Below are 21,354 nucleotides of genomic sequence, written 5' to 3'. Positions count from 1 at the left end.
TTAAGATCTTTATTCTTTCATCGTCTGGTATTCTTTTGTTTCTTTCCTCTTAGTCTGGCTGGTCGGACTTGGACTGGCTTGTCCTCTCCTAAACGCCGTTCCCGTCTTTCTGCTTGTCGCCGCCCACCCCCCCGGTTGATCCTACCGCGCATTTCTCTCTCGGCTGGATATTTTGACCGACAATATACTTCCTCGCTAATACCTTTATGACCATTCATTACGTTCTCCATATTTTACAATCAGCGTGTTCTATTGCTTCTACCCGCGCGTGGAAGTAACGGCAGATTCTTCCTGCTTGCCTTTGCTCCTGAGCGGGCCACGCTTATTTTCCCTTGTGGGTAATATTCGCAACACTTTCTTGCTCTGTGTTGTCATTCAATAAGTGGAACCATAGTCAACGCTTATTGATTCAAAAAGTTGCTTGGGCGCGCTCTTGTCCAAATTTTGACAAAGTCGCTTTCTGGTCCATCGCGCATCGGCATCTGGATTCCAAATTCGTCACTTGTCTGGTTGGAAGCATCGGTCATTTCGTCTGATTGTCTTCCCTTTTTTATTCTCGTCTTGATCGCCACGCGCCCCTCGCCTTATCTTGTGGTGAGCTTCCTCGCCGCGAGACGGTGGATGCGCGTTAAACTCATCTATCGCCGACATCTTTGATCGACGACAAGAAATAGGTGAGGGTGGCTGAGCCCCTTGGAGTGCCACCATGAATCAGATGAATGTAGCTGGGATGAACCCCGGGGCCGGGGGCCCCGTGGGAGGGGTCCCCATGATCAATAATGGTTCGACGGCTCCTCGTAACGATGGAAATGTGAACAATATCCCCGAGTTGATGATTAACAACCTCAATACGTATATCTATGATTATTTGTTGAAGCGCGGCCATCACGAGTGTGCTAGGGCCTTTGTGAAGGATGAGTCGATCAAATTGAGCACTGAGCCGCCTATAAAGTCAAGCCCAGGTCACCGTCGCGATGGCGAGATGAATGGCGTCGATGGTGATACAATGATGACAGATGGCAAGGACGGTGAGAAAATGAAAATACCTGATGACCTGCCACGGCCAAATCTCCCTAGTGAAGGCCAACAATCGTCTTTTCTCTTGGATTGGTTTAGTCTCTTTTGGGATTTCTTCTGGGCCCAGCGCAAGAAAGGGAACAGCAATGATGTGAGACAGTACCTCCAACATACTCAGGTACATACCCTTACACTGTCTCACGAAGGTCTGAGTTTCTTCTAATTTGTATAGAACATGTTGCGCTTCCGAGAACAACAGCACAACCAACTACTACGACAACAGCCAATGATGCCCGCCCAGATGCAGCAGCTCAATCTTCGCCGAAATGGATCCGTTGCACCCAACCTTCAGAAGACTGTTTTACAAAACAATACTTCAGGCCTGTACGCTTTCCTTGGAATCCAATACTCGCTCCTAACAATAGCAAGTGATGTAGTGCTGATTTAACTGAACAGCTCCCAACAACAGCTTGCCCAGCTCCATAAAACGCAGCAAGTGCAGATGATTCAACAGATGCAGAGAGAACACTCGGATATAGACATGAACGGCCATCGCCCCCAGTCCCCGTCGTCCGCAGAGAACGCCCCGTCGCCATCGAAACGGCCCCGTCTTGAAAGTGGACACATGAACGGACAGCAACTAGCCCCCAATGGACGGGGTCAAGGACAGGGTATGCCCGGTCAGCCGAATCCGCAAGCGCTTTTAATGCAAAACGGTCTCAACGCGCGGCCGATGAATCCGGCCCAATTCCAGGCTTTCCAGCAGTCGGGCCCTGCTGCGCAGCAGAAGTCAATCCAGGTATATGCTCAAAATTTAGCTCTTCACCACTCTCGCTCAGCAATGAATAACCAGGGCATGCCGAATGGTGGTTTGATAAATCCCGGTGTCATGCCAAATCAGACGGACCTGGTGCCATTGCCAGATGGCCAGGGTATGTACCCGATGAACGGCGATTACTATCCACCTAATGGTCAGATGGCCCAGGTTCGGGCTGGATTGCAGACACCTGGCGGTCAGCATGGGAATCATGCTCTCCAGGATTATCAAATGCAGCTTATGTTGCTTGAACAACAGAATAAGCGGCGCTTGATGATGGCTCGTCAAGAGCAGGATAGCATGGCCCGTCCTGACGGCCAGCCCCCAATGCCAGGGCAGCAGCAGGCTTTGCCACCAGGCACCTCTCCCCAAGGCAGTAGGGCGGGCACATCCCCCAACCCGAACGACCAAATGAAACGAGGCACTCCGAAGATGCCCCAGACCGGACTCCCTGGTTCCCCCAGCGGCGGTGACGCAATGGCCCAGGGTCGTGGATCTCCCGCGTCCATGAATTTCAACGGTGGCCAGATGCCACCTGAGATGGGCGGCGCGTTCTTCATGAAAGGCATGCAAGATGGAATGGCAGGTCCCAACGGAATGCGCCCTCCGAGCTCGAATCCCGCTTTCAGTGGCCCTCAAATGGGTCAGCCTATCCCTGCTGGTGCTGGGAACCGGGTGCCGAGCGGAGGCTGGCCGCCACAGCAAGGTGGTCAGCCGATGGCGCCGCAACAGTCCCCCGCGACCCAAACGACCGGAACGCCCCAAGAACGCAACGCAATGCCTCCCCCGCAGGCCCCGCCTGCTGCGGGTGCTAATGCCGGTCGAACGCAGCCCCCGTCCCCTCAAACAGCACCCGCTCCACCTACGCCACAGCAAACCAACAAGCCCGCCCCGAAGAAGAAAGAGACCAAAGATAGCCGGAAGGTAAGATATTTCTGGATTCTTCTTTCATGTTGAAGTTTTTTGCGCTGTGTCTTAATATGTTTCTAGCGGCCTTCAAAGAAGGCGAACACTGCCGCAGCAGCCGCAAACACTGCCGCCACTCCCTCCTCCGAAGCAGAGCATCCTCCGACTCCTACACCGTCGACACCAATTACGCCTCAACACCCCAATTCGTTCAACAAGGCTGGCACAAATGCTACTACGAGTGCTCCACAGCAGCCAACGTCTGCGCCTGCACCCCAACCGCTGGTACAACCACCGCCCCCGCCACCACCGGATCAAAGTCAACAGCCATTTAATGACCTGAGTATCCCAGATGTATGTTGTTATGAAGGGTTCTGTTTCCTAACATCTCACTAACCGAGTTTATAGGCCTCCGCCTTCAATCTTGATTTCAGCGCTCTGGAAAACCCGGATATCTTGGAGAATTTTGACTTTGACACGTTTCTCAATACGGACGCGGATACCGCCGGGTTTGGGTTCGATCCGAACATATCATACCCGACAGATGGGGTTGAGACCGGTGCCGGAGATGGCTTGTAAAGGAGTCTAACGGATATTTCGTTCTTATCTCTCATATACCCTTCCTTGCTCTGTACATTCCTATATTTTGGCTTGTGCTATTCGGTTTTTGTTCAATTCCCCTCTTTCTCATATGCCTCAACTTTTTCTCTTTTAGTGTGTCTCTGTCGACATGATTTGGATATGTGCCGTGAGATTGGCGTTGAGTGTATCCGTTATTGCATGTCTTTCATTTTTTTAACCGAGACGCGATTGACCTTGAGATGGTTTCCACTTGTACTCAAGCTGCGTTATTGTGACATCTGTGACATTCGATTCTTTTTCTTTTATTATTACTATATCTATTATTTGGTTAATCTTTGTCTTTAAGCTGCCAGGGCCGACGTCGAGTGACCTTGCTCTAGTGTTAGTTGTGCTCTTATAATGCTCAAGGTTCATCAGACATATCAGCTTTCCAAGGCCATTCCATCCCTTTCATTTCCCCTATTTCCTTTGTCTTGTGATTTTGGCGTTATCGCTGAGGTTCCCCTTTTTTTGTCTAAGTCATCAGTGACTCCTCTCCGGGGTATGGGTTTATGAATTGAGAAAAGATACTTACGTCTTCGAATATCTCATCGGTATACCGTCTACCGTTATCTCATCGAGGTCCCTCTTTCTTGCTTTGGGCTAGGGGAAAAGAAGAAAACAAGGAAAAAATCCAGCATGGGATGGTCCAGAATGTACTGCTCCCGCTGGTACTGGTTATGAAAGATAGAGAGACTGAGATTTTCCTTTTTGTTCTGGTCATTGGCTTATGCGCATTGGCAAGTATGATACCTGACTGGCTTCTTTCAAAATGAAGTAAAAAGCTTGAATTGTACTCGACACATAGGTTCGCAACGTCCATGTACTTGTAGCGCCCATTGTAACGAAATTTTGTTGATCATTTTAAACCCCCTTTCTCTCTACAAGTTTGGGTGTAAGCAAAAATCAAAAGAAAAGAACCTCGTCTTCAATTTTCTGAGAATCCTACAACGAGAATGTGTCATTCACACTCACGAAGTCAGACGCAAAACAATAGTTGCCACGCAGCTGGTCACCGTCACTTGTTCATTAGACCAGTCTACCAGTATGTCAATGCCCGTCCATATGCGTTCGGACGCAGGCATGTCTTCTTCCACAACCGTGTTTTACTTTCGAGTTTCTCTGCATGAGGGTCTCATACTCCCGTAGGTAACTGGTCAATGATTCCTTGTGGCGTGAGTTTCCATATTGGTTCTTTTGTTATAGGGACTTGGATCGGAGTATGCCGGCAATTAGCTACAGGGGAAGGTTGTCGCAATTCTTCGGAATGGTTTACTCTGTGCGTCTGCCTGCCCCATCACTCAGTGTTGCATTGGCCGGTCTCTTTTATAGGGTTCCATGAGTCTTCTGCTTGATCTATGCGATGTGAGGTATCTTAAAAGGGGTATGGCCGTGGTAGTTATCAGATGCCAGCCAAGTGCATAAAGCCGTGTGAGCAGCTACTGCGCTAGAGCTTGACTTTATGAAAGTAACCTCGCCCTTGCGCGTATCTTGTATACTCTGATTCAGGAAATCCGTTACACACACAGTAATCTGCACATGGCTTGCTAGCTACCTCAAGAGCTGCTCCCTACCCCTATCTTCTTACCCCTTGAGATCTTTACCAAATATAATTCTTGAATTCCTCTAACAGGCCCGATGTCTTACTGAATACTGATTATAGTAACATAGCACCTAAAGTCGCATAGTACAGAAAACATTTGTAGAGGATACAGTGCTCTGATAGGTGTGCTGTGTTTAGCTACTGGAATAATCGTCCGTGACTGAGTGAATGAACTAAAACCTGCGAGGATATCCATAAGGGACAAACAAAGGAGCAGCAAGTGACAGGAAAAGACAGAAATGAAAGAGAGAGAAATAAAAAACTCTCTTGGAGGGTGGCGCTCATAGAAATTTTGATGAAAGTTCAAATATAAGAATACCTTAGTCAATCTCGGCCACTTCGGCTACAGAACCTGCACGGTGGCTTCCTGGTCCAAGAAGTTCTTCGAGACCAGCCCGTCGGAGAAGATCATCTACTTCAGACAACTCTTGTGCTGGAGAAAGCAAAATTGGCTCTCCTTTGGGAAAACTGAGGCTTTCCCTGCGAGCAGAACCTGTCGACCGTCTTCTTCTAGATCCAGTGGGAGTCTCTAGGTTTCCACTGGTACGTACGGCTGTCTTGGACCCAGCATGGTGGGCCTTGTCACTTTCCCTTCGCGGAGTTTCTACCGTAATCTCGTTTTCCTTCTTATCCGATACCATCCCCTCCTTTCTGCCTTTAACTTGGACATTTAGGCCGACAGGGAGCTTGCTCGTTGCTGCGGTATCAGTAACAGGCTCGGTGGACAGGTTGGATTTAGCACTAGCTTCTGAGACGTCTCTAGTACCTAGATGTGATTTATCCTTTGGAAGTGATCCTCTGTTCCCATTATTGATATAGGATGCTGACCGCGCTTCAGCTGCAGCGGACAGCTTTCGACCCATAGGCAATGTGGCGGAAGGCGTGTTTGTAGGCGCTTTTGTACCGCAGGACAGGGGCTTCGGAGGACTTAGGACCTCGAAATACTGATTATAGGACTCCTCGTCAATAGGGGAAATGATGCTTGGGTGCTTGCTATGCTCGTAGCTAATTCCGGTCATGTGTGAGATAGCTCGACTACTGGTTGAACTTGAAACATAGTCCGGCATAGAGATATCCTCTGAAGAGGGTCTAGCACCTCGGTGGCGGGCGGAAGGATCAAGCACATAAGGGTCGATAAAAGGATCTGGCATAAGCTGCTCCTGTTGGAGCCATCGCGACTCTCGGAGGCTGCCTTGCATTTGAGGGATAGGCCCTTGGTAGTTTCGGTATGTCCAAGCGCTGTGTGCTGCCGGGTTGCTGATTTGGCTGCTTGTGGTCGCTAACTGTCGAATACTATGCCGGGTGGGCGAGTGGGCATGCGAATCCTCTGGCTCTTTCAAGTCACTAAGTTCACCTCTGGAGTTGTATTTGAATAGACGGGGTTCTCGGCTCCACATGGATGCATTAGGCCAAGCAATACTAGAATACTCCAATACCTCTATCGCTTGTTAGTTGGGTGTGCTTGACTTTGAGAAAACCAAAGGCTACAGAAGGCCATGCGCAACTCACGCAAAGGTGCATGCTGAAAAGCAAAAGCAACAACTTCTTTAACACGCTCAAAAGGTGGGTTGCGGTGTGGCCGAGCAAAGCCTTCCGAAATCACTACCCTAATTCTACCGTAAAGCTCACCAGCGTCCCAGTGTTGTTGCTCCAAAATCTCCTGGTGAAATGGCGGGAAACGCAGGTTATCCTGATTTCCGCTCTTGTCGATATCTAGTGAGACATTGTTTCAGCAGCTGTAGCTTTCACACAGGGTATCGAGGGGAACAACACACTTGAACTGAGATCTAGATCATGTTTGTCAATCAGAAAAACCAGCTCACAGGAGGTGGCCACTTTGTCTCTTAGGCTTGGTCTACTTACCAATGACATGGGGCCAATTCGTCCTCTGACCAAAGACGCTACCACTATGTAAGTCGACTCATTTTGTTAGCTTCCATTCAATGACTGTTCGCAACCGAGCGTGTAACTCACGAGACAAAAAGTCCATCGATGAAAATCCGAACTTCAAAAAGTAAAGCATCATCGGGTTGCAGCAGACTCTCCATCAGCCGACTAGGCCGAGGCCTTTCCCAGCTATGAACAGACACCCGAAATGGAGTATTTGGCGATGCACTTGGGATGAAAGTTGTGAGCACAGGTAGCAGACCCATGTTTCCTTGAGGGAGGCAATACGACGTAGGATTGACGAGAGCAGGGCTGTGTAGATAAGGGGATCCTGCCGGCCGAATATTAGTGTGTAGTCTGGATAGCTCACGAATATCGTACGTACCTCTGTCTTTGATCACGAAGCATTGTGTCTTGAACTCCTGGATTGGCACTTTGGAATTCTCGGGAAAGAGAAGCACATCCCAATTCTCATAACGCATCTTGTGTCACATATGATGTTTCCTTTGCCGTGGGATTAAATGAGAAACAAAGGATCTTGAGAAGTGGTAGAGAATATCACGAGTAAGGAAACCGCATTGGCTAAATGAGGGCTAATGAGCAAGTAATGGAGTATCCAATGCTCTGGAAAAGACGATTGATGGGTGAAGTGGGAAAAGATGTCGAGCCCGATATCCAATGTCCCAAGGCTCCTTCCATATTTGGCGCTGTATAAGGTATGTCCGGGTTGCGCCGAAGGAGACACGGGCAGGAACGAGTGAAGGGACATTCATTAATTGAACAAATGAGCCGGCTTCCTAAGAAGTAGTATTACACTCGACTACAATCATTTCAAGAGTTGACGAGATCAGGCCGACCAAAGTGTACATCAATCAAATATGAAGGGAAATTAGGAACAAAGCCCCGTTCAATTGGGTAGCCATCTAGTAACATATACACGATTGAGGCCCATGGTCTTGCGATCTTATGACTCCAAGTGTGGTCAGCATCGCAGGTAAGGGCATGGATTAGCATAGAGATGCGACAGCTCACTGCGTGCGAAAGGGGGAATCATCCGTAAAGAGACTGAAATACAAATTGGCCAGATGCACCTGGGACGCAGCAAGGAGAGAACAAAGAAAACGCGAATTTACGTAGGATGGATCATAAATACGAGAACGCCCAGATCATAGTCACGATGTCACAGATTGCCGCCAACGTCCGAGAAAACATGCAGCGTAGCCTTTAACCGAAGATCCACAGGGACAGGTAGAACAAACAGCAGTCAACCTTATTCCAGCTCCAGTAGCTACAATAACGAAGATTCAGAAAAGAGAGATGACCCAATTCCAGATGATGACACTCCGGATGCAGCGTGTAGAGCAGGCGAACAGACGAGCCAGAGCAAAGATCCCCTGAGCCGACCGAAATCCGGTGCATGACCACAAAAGACAGACACTGAACGAGCGAGAACGCAAAGGACTCCATAAAGTGAACTGCACTTAGGAAAGACGTTGAAGGGAAACAGTGTTGTACAGACCGCCAGTCTAGCAGAAAGCATGACGCAACATCCTCATAAGGAAACATAATTCAATTTGACTGCTTCATGAGAAAAGGTTTCAAGAATAGGAACTTTTCGCAGAATGCCTGCCCAAGGATATAAGGGGAAAGACACGCATCAACGAATCGATTAGGTGTCATACGCATAACAAGGGCCTAGGGCCACAAACGTAATAGAAAAGGCAAAGGGGGCATTGGGAAAAGGAGAACGTAAACGAATTCGGTAAGGGGTTTGTTAAACGAGGCATCAAGAAGAAAAATAGCAGGATAGTTTGTGAAATAAGAGCTCAAATCTTGCTAACAAAAAGGTGGAAAGAAAATGAAAAAGCGCTCAGATGTAATGAAATACGTAGCACAGGAGAAAATGCCCATCCAGAGCTATAGAAGGGAGCTTTCGCAGAGATAAATAGCAGACTTGTTATAACACAAAAGACCCATCATTGAAATGACGCAAAACTCCTGCTGTGGCTTTCAAAAAAGGAACGCTTTTTTTTTACTAGATATTTTCGTTAACAATCTAGCCTGCACTAGGTACCGCGGAGTCTCATGCAGTAGCTTCAGGGTCACCAACCTTCATAGGCGCAAAGCCGCCATACTGGTGGGCAGGGGGCATGCCCATAGAAGGGTACATGGGAGGCGGAGGAGGAGCAGGGCGATAAGGGCTTCCGGCAGGACCGGAGTTGTTCTGAGAGCGGCCCCAGCTCAGACGCACACGGGAGTTGCCGATGGGGTAACCCTGCATCTGGTTGATGGCCATCTCAGCGGCATGGCGCTGAACGAACTGAACGAAGCCACAGCCCTTTCCGGGGGGGATCTTGACGTAGGTGATCTCACCGAATCCCTGGAAGAAAGACCGAAGCTCATCCTCGGTGACATAGCCGGAAAGTCCACCAACAAAGACAGTTGTGTTGTTGGGGTCAGTGAACTGGTTCATGGGCTGAGGAGCACCGTAGAAGCCCATGGGGGGAGCACCCATGGGAGGGTACATACCCGCGGGACCGGGCATGCCCATACCGCCGGGAACGACACCAGGACCCTTGTTCTTGGGAGTAGCGGTGGAGATACGCATAGGACGGTTGCCACAGTAGACTCCCTGCATCTCGCTCAGAGCACGCTGCTGGTCGTTCTCGTCGGAGAAACGAACGAAGCCGTAGCCACGAGACATGCCGCTGATAGGGTCGGTCATGATCTTGGCAGACTTGCAGGATGGGAAGCGGCTCTGGAAGAGGGACACGAGTACATACTCGTTGACCTCAGGGCCCAAATCACCAACGAAGATGGAATACTCAGGGCCACGGTCATCACGGCTGGAAAAAATGACTGTCAGTTATGTTCGGTGGTTTCGAATCCATCTGAGCTCCTTACCTGCGGTCAGCCAGGCCACCACCAGTGGCCCAGTTCAGCTTGAAGAGGCGGTTGGTGTTGGGCATGGGAGTGCCGTTCAACGACAGAGCCTTAGCGGCAGCAGCGGGAGAGGAGAAGTCGACGAAGCAGTAGCCGGCATTGCTCCTACTACCAACATTAGGATCGCCTTCGAACCGTTTTCTAAGATTATTGTGTACTCACCCAGAAAACTTGTCGCGGATCATCTTCACGTTGACCTGCTCGCCCATCTGGAACCAGAGGTTGCGGACGAAGTTCTCGTCGATCCAGGGCTCAAGCTCACCCATCCTGACGTTTACTGTTAGCCATATTGTTCCAAGCCAAGAGGGAAGGGGGTTGCCCTTGACAGATAGCACATACCAGAGAGTGGTCTTTCCTTCCTGAGCGGGCTGAACGGGAGCGGCCGTTGGCTCGCCAGGGGCAGGGCCCTGGAATTGGGCAGTGGTAGGGTCGGCCTGGCCGGCCATGGTATCCGCGGTAGCAGGTGCGCCAGGGGCAGCAGCGGCAGCATCAGCCGCTGGGTGCTGGTTCTGGAACGATTCGAAGTTCTGGAAAGACATCTTGGCGTGAATCCGAGTTCGTAACTATAACGGTATCTGTGAAAATAGACCCCCCAGTTAATTAGATTTCTTCGACCGAGATCGAGTACTCCGCCATTTGTAGCACCTCGTTCTCGAACCACGCCCCTCGGGGGACAGGAAGACTCTTGCGCATACCTCAAATTGCCGGCAAACGAGCAGAAACCTAAATAACAAAAAAACTTTTCTATCCCGAAAACGGTCCGTGCGAGTGGGAATTCGTTGGAATCGTCAAGGAGAGAAGCGTATGATCGTTCAAGTGGAAATGATCAGAGGGTATTTCCACTTCCTAAATCAAGTTCAAAAGCTGGTTAGTGCTGCTAGGAGTGTTGTGATTTAACTTGAGTTAAAAGAGCCAAGGGACGTTTTTGAGAACAGAACGGGAGTGAGGAATTTTCAAGGGCACAACCCAAGTGAATGGAGCTGGTGAGCAGTCCCAGTGAAACTTCTTCAAAAGCGACAGTGACAAGAACAAAATCAAAAGTGATTAAAATCCAAGGTGAGCGAGTCGTGGAGTGACCCGGGAGGGCTTAGTTCATGGAAGTCGAAGATAAACGATGCAATTGTTTCAGCCTTGCCAAGACTATCTTTCAACGGACAAGGGAGCTTTCCAAGATGAGACGGAAGACCCGGAAGTCGTACAGTCTAACGACAGGACAGTTGGAAGTCGGAGAGCTTTGGGTCCAAGTCGAAGTAGGAGAGTAGCCATGGTCCACACATTCACTAGGCCGCAACCGCATTCGTCGATGTATTTCCTGATCCGTCGGCACCGATTGCGACCGTCCCAACCAGCTCCACATTGATGCTGTTCATTCATCTAGAAACCAAACCGCGCAACAACAAGGCTATATGCTCGACATTCAAGTTTGGAGATACGATATTGAGCCCATTGGGTGTTGCGTTTTAGTGACCATTCAGACCGTCGGATGCTAGCCAAGGCGGAAGATAACGATCGGCTGGCGCATGGTGGCTGATGGTACTAAAATAATCGGTTGATGGGCCAGAACGTGATGGTAGTATATTCGAAGAGCAACGGCTTAGGAGATTTTTCGTCTCTTCGAGGAAGTAGATACCACTCTCAAGGAAGACGTTCCATGATCCCTGAAGCGCACCCACTAGCAAGGCAATGACGCAAGTCCTTTCCACATCGCACCAAGAACCAATCCCTCGGGGTGAAGCACGACCGACAAATAAAAAAGAGAAAGAAAATCCACTGGCTAGAATAATGGCAGGAAGATAAAATACTTACCAGATGATATAAAACAAAGGCGACCTTGAGAAATGGTTTTCACAAGAGGGGATATAAAATGCGTTGCTCTGAAACGGCGCAAGAGAAATATGCGTGAAGACGTAAAACGAACCCAGGAACTGGAGGAATCAAGACAACTCCCGCGAGGTGGAGAAGAAAAAAAAAGTAAGAAACTAAGAGATAGAAAAGGCACAAGAAGTTGTTAACAGAACTATCCGCAAACCGACTCCGTCTTTTCCGACAAGAACAAGGAACGGGGGAAGGAAAGTGAAGAGGAATATGAAAATGAAAAGAAGAAGAGGGGTAGACGAAGCAGCAACTATTCTTCAGAAATGGAGGGGAAGGGAGGAGAAGAAGGGAGGGAAGGGAAGGGAAAAGAGGGAAGGGAAGAAATGGAAGAATAATGGAAAATGGAGATGCTAGTACTAGGGCAGGACCAAAGGACGGCAGAATTACCTTAGACGAACGAACAGAAACCAGAGGTAGTAATAAAAAAAAATTAAAAAGAAAAATCAAATAATGTAGAACGACCACACAAGAGCCCTGAGCGAGACTAAACTGTGAGGAGAGAAGAAAATGAGGGGCGCAGTGCTGCCAGGGTGGGTCGAAAGTTTGCCGACTGTTCAAGGAAAAAAAATTTTTTATTATTTTAAATTTTTTTTTGGGGGGGGGGGGGGGGGGGGGGGGGAAAGCTTTTAATTTTGTCTTGATTTTTATTTCAGCTTGGATGACCGGCTCAACAGAAGGAATCGAACCGGGACTTGGTCCTTTGTAGATCTGAATTAATTCTCTTTCTTGGGTGACATCCATAGTCTTTGTCCGAAGAAAGCTGGCAGTTTGGTATCAAGTAAGAAGTAAGGATGGATACTTTCGGAACTCTTCCATTGTTGGTGAAATCATGCCTTAACTTGCAGTATAGTATTTTAATTGGTATCGTCATAAGTTCTAGGTCTACTAGGGTGAGCTCTACACAGTATAATCAATGAATGCATGTATGGAGATGGGAGACCTAGATCCATGATGAAATGGTCCACCCGATACAGGTACCATACCCTATGATTCATTACATCGGAACCACTCTAAACCCAAATGACTACTGCATCCTGCGCCTTAACTAGTACGGTAGTCCGTAGCTCACCCGACACGATCTCTTTGATTTCCTCCGCATGCATCTGAACAATACGGGAATTTGTCAAGAGCCCTCTCTCATTCGTGATGCATTCGGACAAGGATCGATAGTAGATCTCGGGAAGTATTAATTAAGAAGGCTAAAGTTACCTGGATTTCCATCTCATTGGGTCCCTCCTAGGTAGTAATAGCCCGGATGTATATACACAGTATCTTGTAGTGCAGATATACATTATTTTACCATTTTGTATGGACCAGTACGTACTGTAGTAGAGAAGTACCTAGGTATATTACCCTGCTGTCCATGATAACATCATACTAATATGCTTGACCCACGGTATATGCAAACCCGTGTCCATGAATCCTGTCATCGTATAGAAAGAGCTTTAATAATACAACAGTGCAAGCATGAATCTCATCTCAATCACCCGTGCAGTTTCCCATAATCTCCCTTCCTTTTCTTTTAATCTAGGGAGGAGCAAGAAGCAACCCAACCGTGCGGTATGCAACAATCCCCAAGGAAGCAAGGAAGCAATAATACCCACACACGCCGACGGGAAGCAGGCAGAATTTCGTTCAGTTCAATTAGTCAAAAGAAATTATGAATCTGGCTCGCTGCACGAAATCTGCAAGGACCTGAGCAATGCACATGCAGAGAGACTCCCAAACTGCCGGAGGTCGTGAGCTCTTCCTTTTTTCCTTTTTTTCCATTCCGTCCTTGGCCTGTGACTCGTCGAGTTCCATCCGCGTCCATGGGCCTTATCGTCATAGCCGTGTCTCCGCTTGGGGTTGTTGACCTTGCTCAGTGGGCATTCATTCGCAGATCGGTTTCCGCTTGCAGCCACGCCGGTCGTCCGGGTCGTCCTCTGAGAGGCTTGAAAGAAGCTCAGAAGACAGCTGCTCGGGCCTACTTTACACCATCGTGCCAATCCTGGAGATTGGTTAAGATGTGGTAAAAGATAAAATTAAAAATTAGAAGAAGAGAAGAGAAAAAGAAAAAAGAAAAAGTTAGCCTGATCAAAGGCAAGACGGGAGAAAAATACATCGACCCCACCAATGCTTCCAAAACCATGGGATCGTGGAGCTCTGGACAATAACGGCCGAAAAGCAGCACTCCGGACGGATTACGGAGGACTAACTCAACTTCTTAGAGCCAACCCAAGATTATCCTATAATACAACGTGTTATAGCCAGTTTGGCCCATGCGCTAAAAACTAGGGCAACTTTGCCTTGAAAACTGTTTCTATTGTTAATTATAGCGGAGATGGTCCAAGCTGTCCATACTCTACAGGCTAGGCACCAAAAGGGTTGATTCAAAAAAGGCCTGAAGATCACAAAAACGACAACTTTCCCCCAGTATTTACTATACAATACCAAAAGGCCCATCCGCGTAGGCCTCTCTCTCTCTCTCTTTCTTTTTTCCCCTCTCCTTTTGCCTGGTATGAGAAATCATCCATCCAAAACCAAGACTAATAAAAAACCCACCGACAATCAGAACCATGGAATCTATGACATTGCCATTCCCATTGGCTGGAGCATCTGGACCGGCGTGGTTCGTAATTTTTAACATTAGCCAACGACTATTAGGGAATCTAAGTCTGAGGGCCCTAGACAGTCGAGTTGGGTAAAGTGCCTTACTCCATACGTATCTACAATGGAGATAATGCATTTCATTGATCATAATTCAATTTGAAAGGAGGGTGGGATACTCCACGAGATGGCAGAGATTTTCCTCAGCCTCGTGAGGAGGGAAAAAAAAAATTTTTTTATTTTAATTTCTTTGGATTTCGATTTTTATCTCACTTTTCTAAATTGGGATTTAGCTTGTTCGAACGGTTGAGAATGGTTATGACGGCAACAGGTAGGCGTACCTAAAGCTAAACCCACAGCCTGACTGGACAGTACCTGATCTGATCTTCAAGGTATGTACGCGTACGCGACGCGATTCACCTACCTATCAAGTTTGATACATGTACCTTGCTTGAGTAATTTCAGAGGGAAGGAAATGAGAAGTTAAAAAAAAAAAAAAAAAAAAAAAAAGGCCTTTTATCTATAGAGATAGTCTTGATGTAAATACCTTACACTCCAGCTCCTACATCCTACAGATACCTAGCTAGGTATGTATGTATGCATGTGCCATGATTGTGGTTTCGGCACGGGAGTCTCAGAACTGTCTCGAGATAACACCAAAACCCAAAACAAAAGAGAAACACCTCTGGCATGAGTAAGGGGTAGCGATTAGTTTACCTGAATCCCTCGAGGTGTACGGAGTATCGTAAGATGAATGAACCCATTGATGAGGTGACATTCCCTTGCATTCATAATATCCGACTTGAACCTTCGTCAAGGTATGTGGAGAGACACAAAGATGTAGGTACAGAATTACATATACGATGGTCCGTCCCTACCGGATGGATATTGGTTGGTTGTCAGTCCCTTGCAGGAGACCATCAACCCCCATGCATTAGTAGGTATGGAACCCTCCATCTGTTCTTGGTGTGTCTGATTTTTTTAAGGTTCAGATACAGTGGAAAAGCCAAACAGATTGATGATGATGATGATGATGTATACTCGCATATACATTAGCCTCGAGTATATTATGCCAAGATACAGTAAGTACATTTAAAAATGAAAAAGGAAAAAAAGAAAATTCTTCGTCCACAATAGACAAGCCTTGTTAATGGATGTCAACGTGAACCATCACTGCATTTACAAAGTATAAGATTGGAAAGACTTGGAACCATGGATCGGGTAATGCCCAACATACCCAACAACTGAAGTCGTCTGACACCCATGAAACACCGTGTCCGCTCGAGTTTCCATAAACCTTTCCTAACCCGCAGGGCCGCCAAGGGAAGGACTCGGAATTGAAAAAAAAAAACTACTCCGTATATATATATATATAAAATGAATATCAAAACCAGATAAAAAGGGGTTCAGCCGAATGCATTAAAGCTCATTTATGCAAGCGTATTACTCTTACAACATCGAGATATACTACATATCAAGACCGCCATGTGGTCGTAGTACACACACGACCAAGGTCGCCCAATCCCTGATCCACCCACGAACAGTAAGCACTAGCCCTACTAGTGGCCTAGCTTGGGCATTGGGAAATGCGTTAAACAAATTTGGTTTGGTTCGTGTAGATGGTCTAGAATAAATTCCGATCATGGTACGCGCCAGAAGTCAAGAGAGCATACTACCCTACACTCAATGCGCGACAAAGACGGTTGGGTAAAAAAGAAGACAATGAAAGCCATGCTGTATGTCGTCTTCAGTCTGACCTATCTACGCGACCAAAGAATGAAGCTGTGCCTGAAAATCAATGAACCTGGTCCACTCAAGGCGAAGTAAACATTGCTGGAGTAATATAATGTCAGTACCCATTAATATCTATGTACATGTGTGGGCACGAGGGCGTGTGATAATTCGTGTTGAAGGTATTCAAGTTTTGCAGTGTCATCGATTCTGTAAAGGAACCCAAAGATCATTTTGAAAGAAAATCAAATGTCACTTATATGGCCTGTCCTTACCTGGGAAACAACTGCACACATAGCGGAGGATAGGAATACTACTATCAGGGAAAAAGGGGACCCTTAGACCAGTGAGAATAATGCCTGTGGCCCTTCTTTAGATACCGGAATACTTCTTTGCGCTCCGAAGCAGTCCTTCAACGCCTTTGGCGAGGAAACCCCAGACCCTTGATGTACCCTTTTCTCTATACTGCTGTAGTGCCAGACCTATTGCTTTCAATCCTCACATGTCATTCAACAAGGAGGCCGCATATGCTATATTATGGAATCACTAATCACGAACCCAGAGCCGAATGCTGCTTGGCCTGATTGTTATTGTCAGAATCCTCACTCACTCGGCTCAGCCTGGCAAGCATCTCCGGGAGCCAAGTTCGTGTCACAGAATTCTCCCGCTTTCCCCAGCTCATCTCCAAGTAATTGAATCGTCTTCTCGTAAACTCTTGCGGTCTCCATCTCCCACCTCCCAGGAGCTGTGTAATCATCCGTACTGAAGACATCATCCATATCATCGTCGTCATCACTGAGGTCATCTTCATCGTCAGGACCATCAACTTGCTCTCTGGCCTCTACAACAGCTACACGGCAAGTCTCGGCAATACTTTTGATTCGGACTTTCTCCGTCATAGATACAACATTGCGTCTTGATTCGAATCCTGGCAGGGGTGCCCCAGAGTCGGCGTCCTCTCCGGTTAGGAGAGATGCAAATACGGAATCCAGCTTCTTAAGTAGACGGAAAGTCGCCTTCGGAGAGAAGGGGTATTCAGGGAGGTATGTGTTAATATACACCGCCAGAGAGATCAAATATGGTATTTGAAGAGATGCTGTGTGAAGTCAGCTAAGTTTCTTACTAGACTTCTTTCGCTCCACGCAGCGAGTGAAGTAGGGCAGATACACATACGCGTCCCAGTAACCCAAAGAATATCGACCAAGCCCTCAATATCTTTGGCTACTTCTTTGAAGCTCTCATATCCCCTTTCCGACTCCTGCTGGGCTTGGTCATCAAATGCACTGCTGAACTTCTTGGCATGTCGGCGATTGACGATCAAGATTGTCTTGTCAACATGGTTGATGACAGTGGTTTCTTTTGTTGAACCTGCCTTGAGGGGGTGCAGTCTTGGTCTGGGAAGAATGGATGGAGTAGCAGTGGATGTCGAGGGAGCTGGGGAGGAAAGAGACGGCTGTATGAACCCCCCTGGATCTGGATGTGATGTAGTAAAAGACATGGACGAGATTTATATATAGAAGTTATACAAGGGTAAAGTGGTCTTCGCCAAAAATGATACAAGGAAACGAACCCAAATCACACCCCTTTTGTAGAGTAGCAACGGATTCAACAGTGAAATGCGCACAGTTTCAGACAAGATTACTATCCTGCCCTATGCAGATCTGCAAACGGAAACAATAGGAAATACAGCGTTCCTTAGTCCAAGTACCTGGTCGTGTATGGAGTCAGCTGGGCGATCATGTGCAACTGAAGATGTCATGCCAAGCCCTAAAGATAGAATAAACGCGGTGGTCTGTGCGCAATACAGACTGATTATATGCACCTCGCAAGGATCTACTCGTATAAGGCCAAAATCATGGTCCCATGGCTGGAGAAGATATAGTTGTTATTTAATCTATTCTAAATGCAGACATATAAAGTCACAGGCATAGCTATTGCACGCGGCGCCTTAATATTTAAAATCAACAAGTAGGTATACATATCATCAACCGGTACATGCGCCTATTTTATCTCACAGCTCCGAGATCATAAGATTTAGAGGGAAATAAAAGTACCTAGTCGGAGTAACGATTATCAGCAGGTGTCCTAAATCCGCGGCAGAACTCTATAGACAAGGGCGATTGCTTGTTGCTTCAGAGAAGTGAGAAGATATTGATTACGCTGGTTTTTGAAGGCATGGCATGACGTCGACCAAGGTCAAGTCTTGCTCTCCTCTGGCCCCAGCGGACTCATCATTGGTATGAAAAATAATGAAATACCATGTAAAAAATGAAAGAAAGCGCACGTTACTCACAGTCACTTCACACGTACATCTCCAATCCATGAGGAAGTCAAAACTTTTAATCAACCCCAAACGCCATGCTAAGAATCCATGCCGACACACAATGAACGCATTACTCAGGCTAATAAGTCATCAGCAATGAAACTCCTTGATTAGGAGAAAAAAAAAGGGGGGGGTGGGAAATAGTAGGAAACAAAATTGAACTCACCCTAATTTTTCCCTTCCGTTTCTTCATCTCCTCCAACTTCTTCTTATCCTCATCGAACTTCTTCAGCAACTCATTCTGCCTCTCCTTCCTCTTCTCCCTAGACTGGAACCGATAGAAGTCTTCCAATCCCTGCGACTTCTGCTTCTGCTTCTCTATCAACTCCCTAGCTTCATCTTCGTGTGCAACAGACGTAAGCTTCGGCCCACTCGTAACCGTGATAAATCCATCCTCGTCCGGCTCCTGTGCCCTGAGTGCCTGCTCCTTCCTCCTCGCCTCGGCAACAGCTTCAAACATCGTCATGAAATCGTTCACCGTGCGCAGCAACTCCGCGCGGGGAGGATACCGAACCTCTTCATGGTTGAGATAACGCTGTAAGCCCAGCTGAGGAAGACGGTCCTCGAGGCCTTCGCCCCAAACAATTTCCCCATCCTTCCTTTTGCCTGCTTTCTTGGCCGCTTTCACACTGGCCACCATACTGGGCTTATCGACAAAGACGACGACGGCATGCGCACCGCTTTTTTGAAGTTCCCGGTCCCACGTAGACGGTAACGCGACATCATCCAGCTGATTCTGTAGCTCATCGACTGTCACTCTCTTTCTCTTTTTGCTCTTCGAAACATTCGCGACCATGCTATGCGCCGTGGTCATTCCTCCCTTCTTCTTCGTCGGTACGGCTTCGAAGTGGACTCGCTCTACACGGCCGGCGGCTAGCTGGCTCCCGAATAAGTGACGCAAGTGTAGTTCTGTCGTGTCGATGGGAACATTGACTACGAATAGCGAGCGGGGTGTATCAGCATCGGGAATGCGTGGTTCATGAGGTCGGAGGTAGAGATAATGTGTTGCGGGCTTTGCACGCTTGGACTCGGCGGGGGGTAAACGAAGTGGCAAGACGGTGTAGCCAGCTATTTCTAGATCCTTTCCCATTTTTACTGTGTGGTTTTAGTGAAAAATGGAAATCTAGAAAAGAAGAAGAAAAGTTAGGTTGATGGGTTTTGTTGCACGGAAGAAATTCTAGCGGGAAATTTTATTTTAGCCGGGAAGGCGGAGAAAATAAATTTATCTGATTTAAAACAAACCCCTTCTACTATAGACTATCCGCGAACATTGCACATGGAACTACCAGACACCTGTACTTGTAATACACTCAGCATAGCGAATGGCACTCTACTCAGGAGAAAAACAAGCCGTAAGCTTTACTCAATGTTAACGCCTCGTATATTGTTCGTCGTGATCCGTGCATCACGATAGAGTTGTTGCATTCTACACCTTATCGGGATCATTGATACCGCCATTAGTGATCACGTAGGTCGCTTCTTGCTCCGGACAATCTAGATCTCTCAGCTAGGGTGGTCATCTTAATCTCAGGAGAACTATACCTGGTGAGTCCTGAATTTTTGCAACACGTTCGTCTCCGCGGCCTTTGCGGAGAAGAACTCGAGTTGTGGATGCATGCGCTAGGACATGGCCACCCACAGGCTTGCGTCCATCTGCACCCGCAAAGAGGGCACTAGCACCAGGATCACTCTGGACTTGATTCGTCTATCTTTACATGAGATTGACATCCTCCGCGACTATGGAAGCCACTCACCATTAGGACGCAAACATTGAATTCTAAAGTGATATCCAGTCAGTCCACATATCAAAGGGCCAGAACAGGAGTACAAACCTTCAGCCATATGGGCGAGCTTCATCAGAAACTGATTAAGCTTCTGCTGGCGGTCCGCAAGTTCTCCACGCCCACAGTAATCCACCCGGAAGCAATTCATGATACTGTCAATGATCAAAAGGCGATATTCTCCACCAGTGAACTCTTTGCTCAGGGTATTCAACAATTCTAGCTGATGTTCACTATTAAGAGCTCGCGCATAGGCAATATTTTCCCGAGCCGAGTCAGCGTCAACGCCGAATCGTTCGGCAATCTGAGCAATACGCTCTGGTCTGAACGTGCCTTCGGTATCAATGTAAGCAACTTTGCCGTCTGCACCGCCCATTTCCTTTGGAAGCTGTGCCACGACGGACATAGTATGTGATAGCTGTGTCTTGCCACACCGGAATTCCCCAAAGACTTCGCTGATACTCATGCTTTGGAAACCACTAAGACAGTCAGTGGTTCGTTCTATGGCAATAGTGCCTACGACTTACCCTCCCAATATAGCATCAAATTGCTTGCTCCCCGTTGAGATACGAACCACTCTCTTCCGCTGATGGCTCAACTCCATTGCCGTGATGAATCCAGACGCAGATGGCTAGTTGAATCAGTCACAGTGGTATAATCTTAAGCCATGTCTTTGCATACCAAACACTTGTTGATGGCATCCTTGATCTTTTCAACTTTGACCTCACTGAAGCCTCTAATCTTCAGAAGGGTCTTTCGGGTAGCCCCATGAACGGACTAGGCAAGGTAAATATAAGAATATCTAAGAACCTAGACGGCTTGCGTCTGTAAAGGCCACGGGACATACAGCAACAGTATAGAAGCCATTGGTCTTCAATTTTGTGATATCGGCGGCACCGACCCCTGTTCGCGGTGAGATCATACTTCACTTGGATGGCCTGGAGGTATACCATGAGCTTGAATGCTGTCAACGTCCACGATGAAGACCTGTAAATGCCACAGCTCAGATTGAGTCAGAAATCACGAGCTTGAGAGAAGTGAAGAGCATTAAAATAAAATAAAAAAATGATCAAGGGAATAAACTCAACATCATCATTGAACTCATCACTCGAATCAGAGCCGGGCATGATGTCTGTGTACAAGCGAGCCCAGTTTAGGCCACAAGGGATATTGTGAGATAAGTTTCTTGGGAGAGCACTGAGGAGAAGGGGGTGAACTGAGACTCGAATTGAAAGAAATTCATGTCACGAGCCTTTCCATA

The 21,354-nt window shown here is 47.5% G+C and overlaps 6 protein-coding genes across 6 annotated transcripts; 1 reads left to right on the top strand and 5 right to left on the bottom strand.

Annotated features, from left to right (window-relative positions):
• Positions 1-706: 706 nt before the first annotated feature.
• Positions 707-3,319, top strand: F9C07_8565 (putative camp-dependent protein kinase pathway protein; the record flags this gene model as incomplete). The annotated part of the gene is made up of 5 exons (XM_071511790.1): positions 707-1,195; positions 1,250-1,401; positions 1,474-2,758; positions 2,825-3,094; positions 3,149-3,319. The coding sequence occupies 5 exons, from the start codon at positions 707-709 to the stop codon at positions 3,317-3,319; spliced, it is 2,367 nt and encodes a 788-aa protein (XP_071367818.1).
• A 1,965-nt stretch (positions 3,320-5,284) lies between these two features.
• On the bottom strand, positions 5,285-7,705 carry F9C07_2246934 (uncharacterized protein; the record flags this gene model as incomplete). Its single annotated transcript, XM_071510042.1, has 6 exons — positions 7,237-7,705; positions 6,939-7,182; positions 6,828-6,871; positions 6,740-6,751; positions 6,474-6,677; positions 5,285-6,402 (listed from the first exon to the last, which is right to left on the bottom strand). The coding sequence occupies exons 1-6, from the start codon at positions 7,331-7,333 to the stop codon at positions 5,285-5,287; spliced, it is 1,719 nt and encodes a 572-aa protein (XP_071367817.1). The 5' UTR covers positions 7,334-7,705.
• A 1,229-nt stretch (positions 7,706-8,934) lies between these two features.
• Positions 8,935-10,333, bottom strand: F9C07_2235704 (mRNA binding post-transcriptional regulator; the record flags this gene model as incomplete). The annotated part of the gene is made up of 4 exons (XM_041293894.1): positions 8,935-9,697; positions 9,756-9,899; positions 9,957-10,061; positions 10,134-10,333. The coding sequence occupies 4 exons, from the start codon at positions 10,331-10,333 to the stop codon at positions 8,935-8,937; spliced, it is 1,212 nt and encodes a 403-aa protein (XP_041149138.1).
• Positions 10,334-11,222: 889 nt separating this feature from the next.
• F9C07_1766396 (uncharacterized protein) lies at positions 11,223-12,607 on the bottom strand. Its single transcript, XM_071508374.1, has one exon. The coding sequence runs from the start codon at positions 12,408-12,410 to the stop codon at positions 11,640-11,642; it is 771 nt and encodes a 256-aa protein (XP_071367816.1). The 5' UTR covers positions 12,411-12,607; the 3' UTR covers positions 11,223-11,639.
• Positions 12,608-16,591: 3,984 nt separating this feature from the next.
• F9C07_8562 (uncharacterized protein) lies at positions 16,592-17,487 on the bottom strand (the record flags this gene model as incomplete). Its single annotated transcript, XM_041293895.2, has 2 exons — positions 16,592-17,085; positions 17,163-17,487. The coding sequence occupies 2 exons, from the start codon at positions 17,485-17,487 to the stop codon at positions 16,592-16,594; spliced, it is 819 nt and encodes a 272-aa protein (XP_041149139.2).
• An 895-nt stretch (positions 17,488-18,382) lies between these two features.
• F9C07_2109550 (Rad51-domain-containing protein) lies at positions 18,383-21,220 on the bottom strand (the record flags this gene model as incomplete). The annotated part of the gene is made up of 10 exons (XM_071509051.1): positions 18,383-18,391; positions 18,479-19,407; positions 19,855-20,017; positions 20,067-20,089; positions 20,145-20,572; positions 20,621-20,724; positions 20,775-20,870; positions 20,941-20,996; positions 21,044-21,080; positions 21,182-21,220. The coding sequence occupies 10 exons, from the start codon at positions 21,218-21,220 to the stop codon at positions 18,383-18,385; spliced, it is 1,884 nt and encodes a 627-aa protein (XP_071367815.1).
• Between the last annotated feature and the right edge of the window lie 134 nt (positions 21,221-21,354).

This window comes from Aspergillus flavus, chromosome 6 (assembly GCF_009017415.1).
Source record: "Aspergillus flavus chromosome 6, complete sequence".
In the NCBI taxonomy this organism is placed as follows: Eukaryota; Fungi; Ascomycota; class Eurotiomycetes; order Eurotiales; family Aspergillaceae; genus Aspergillus; species Aspergillus flavus.
The sequence above is the reverse complement of the archived record's forward strand: the minus strand, read 5'-3'. Positions and strand labels throughout refer to the sequence as shown.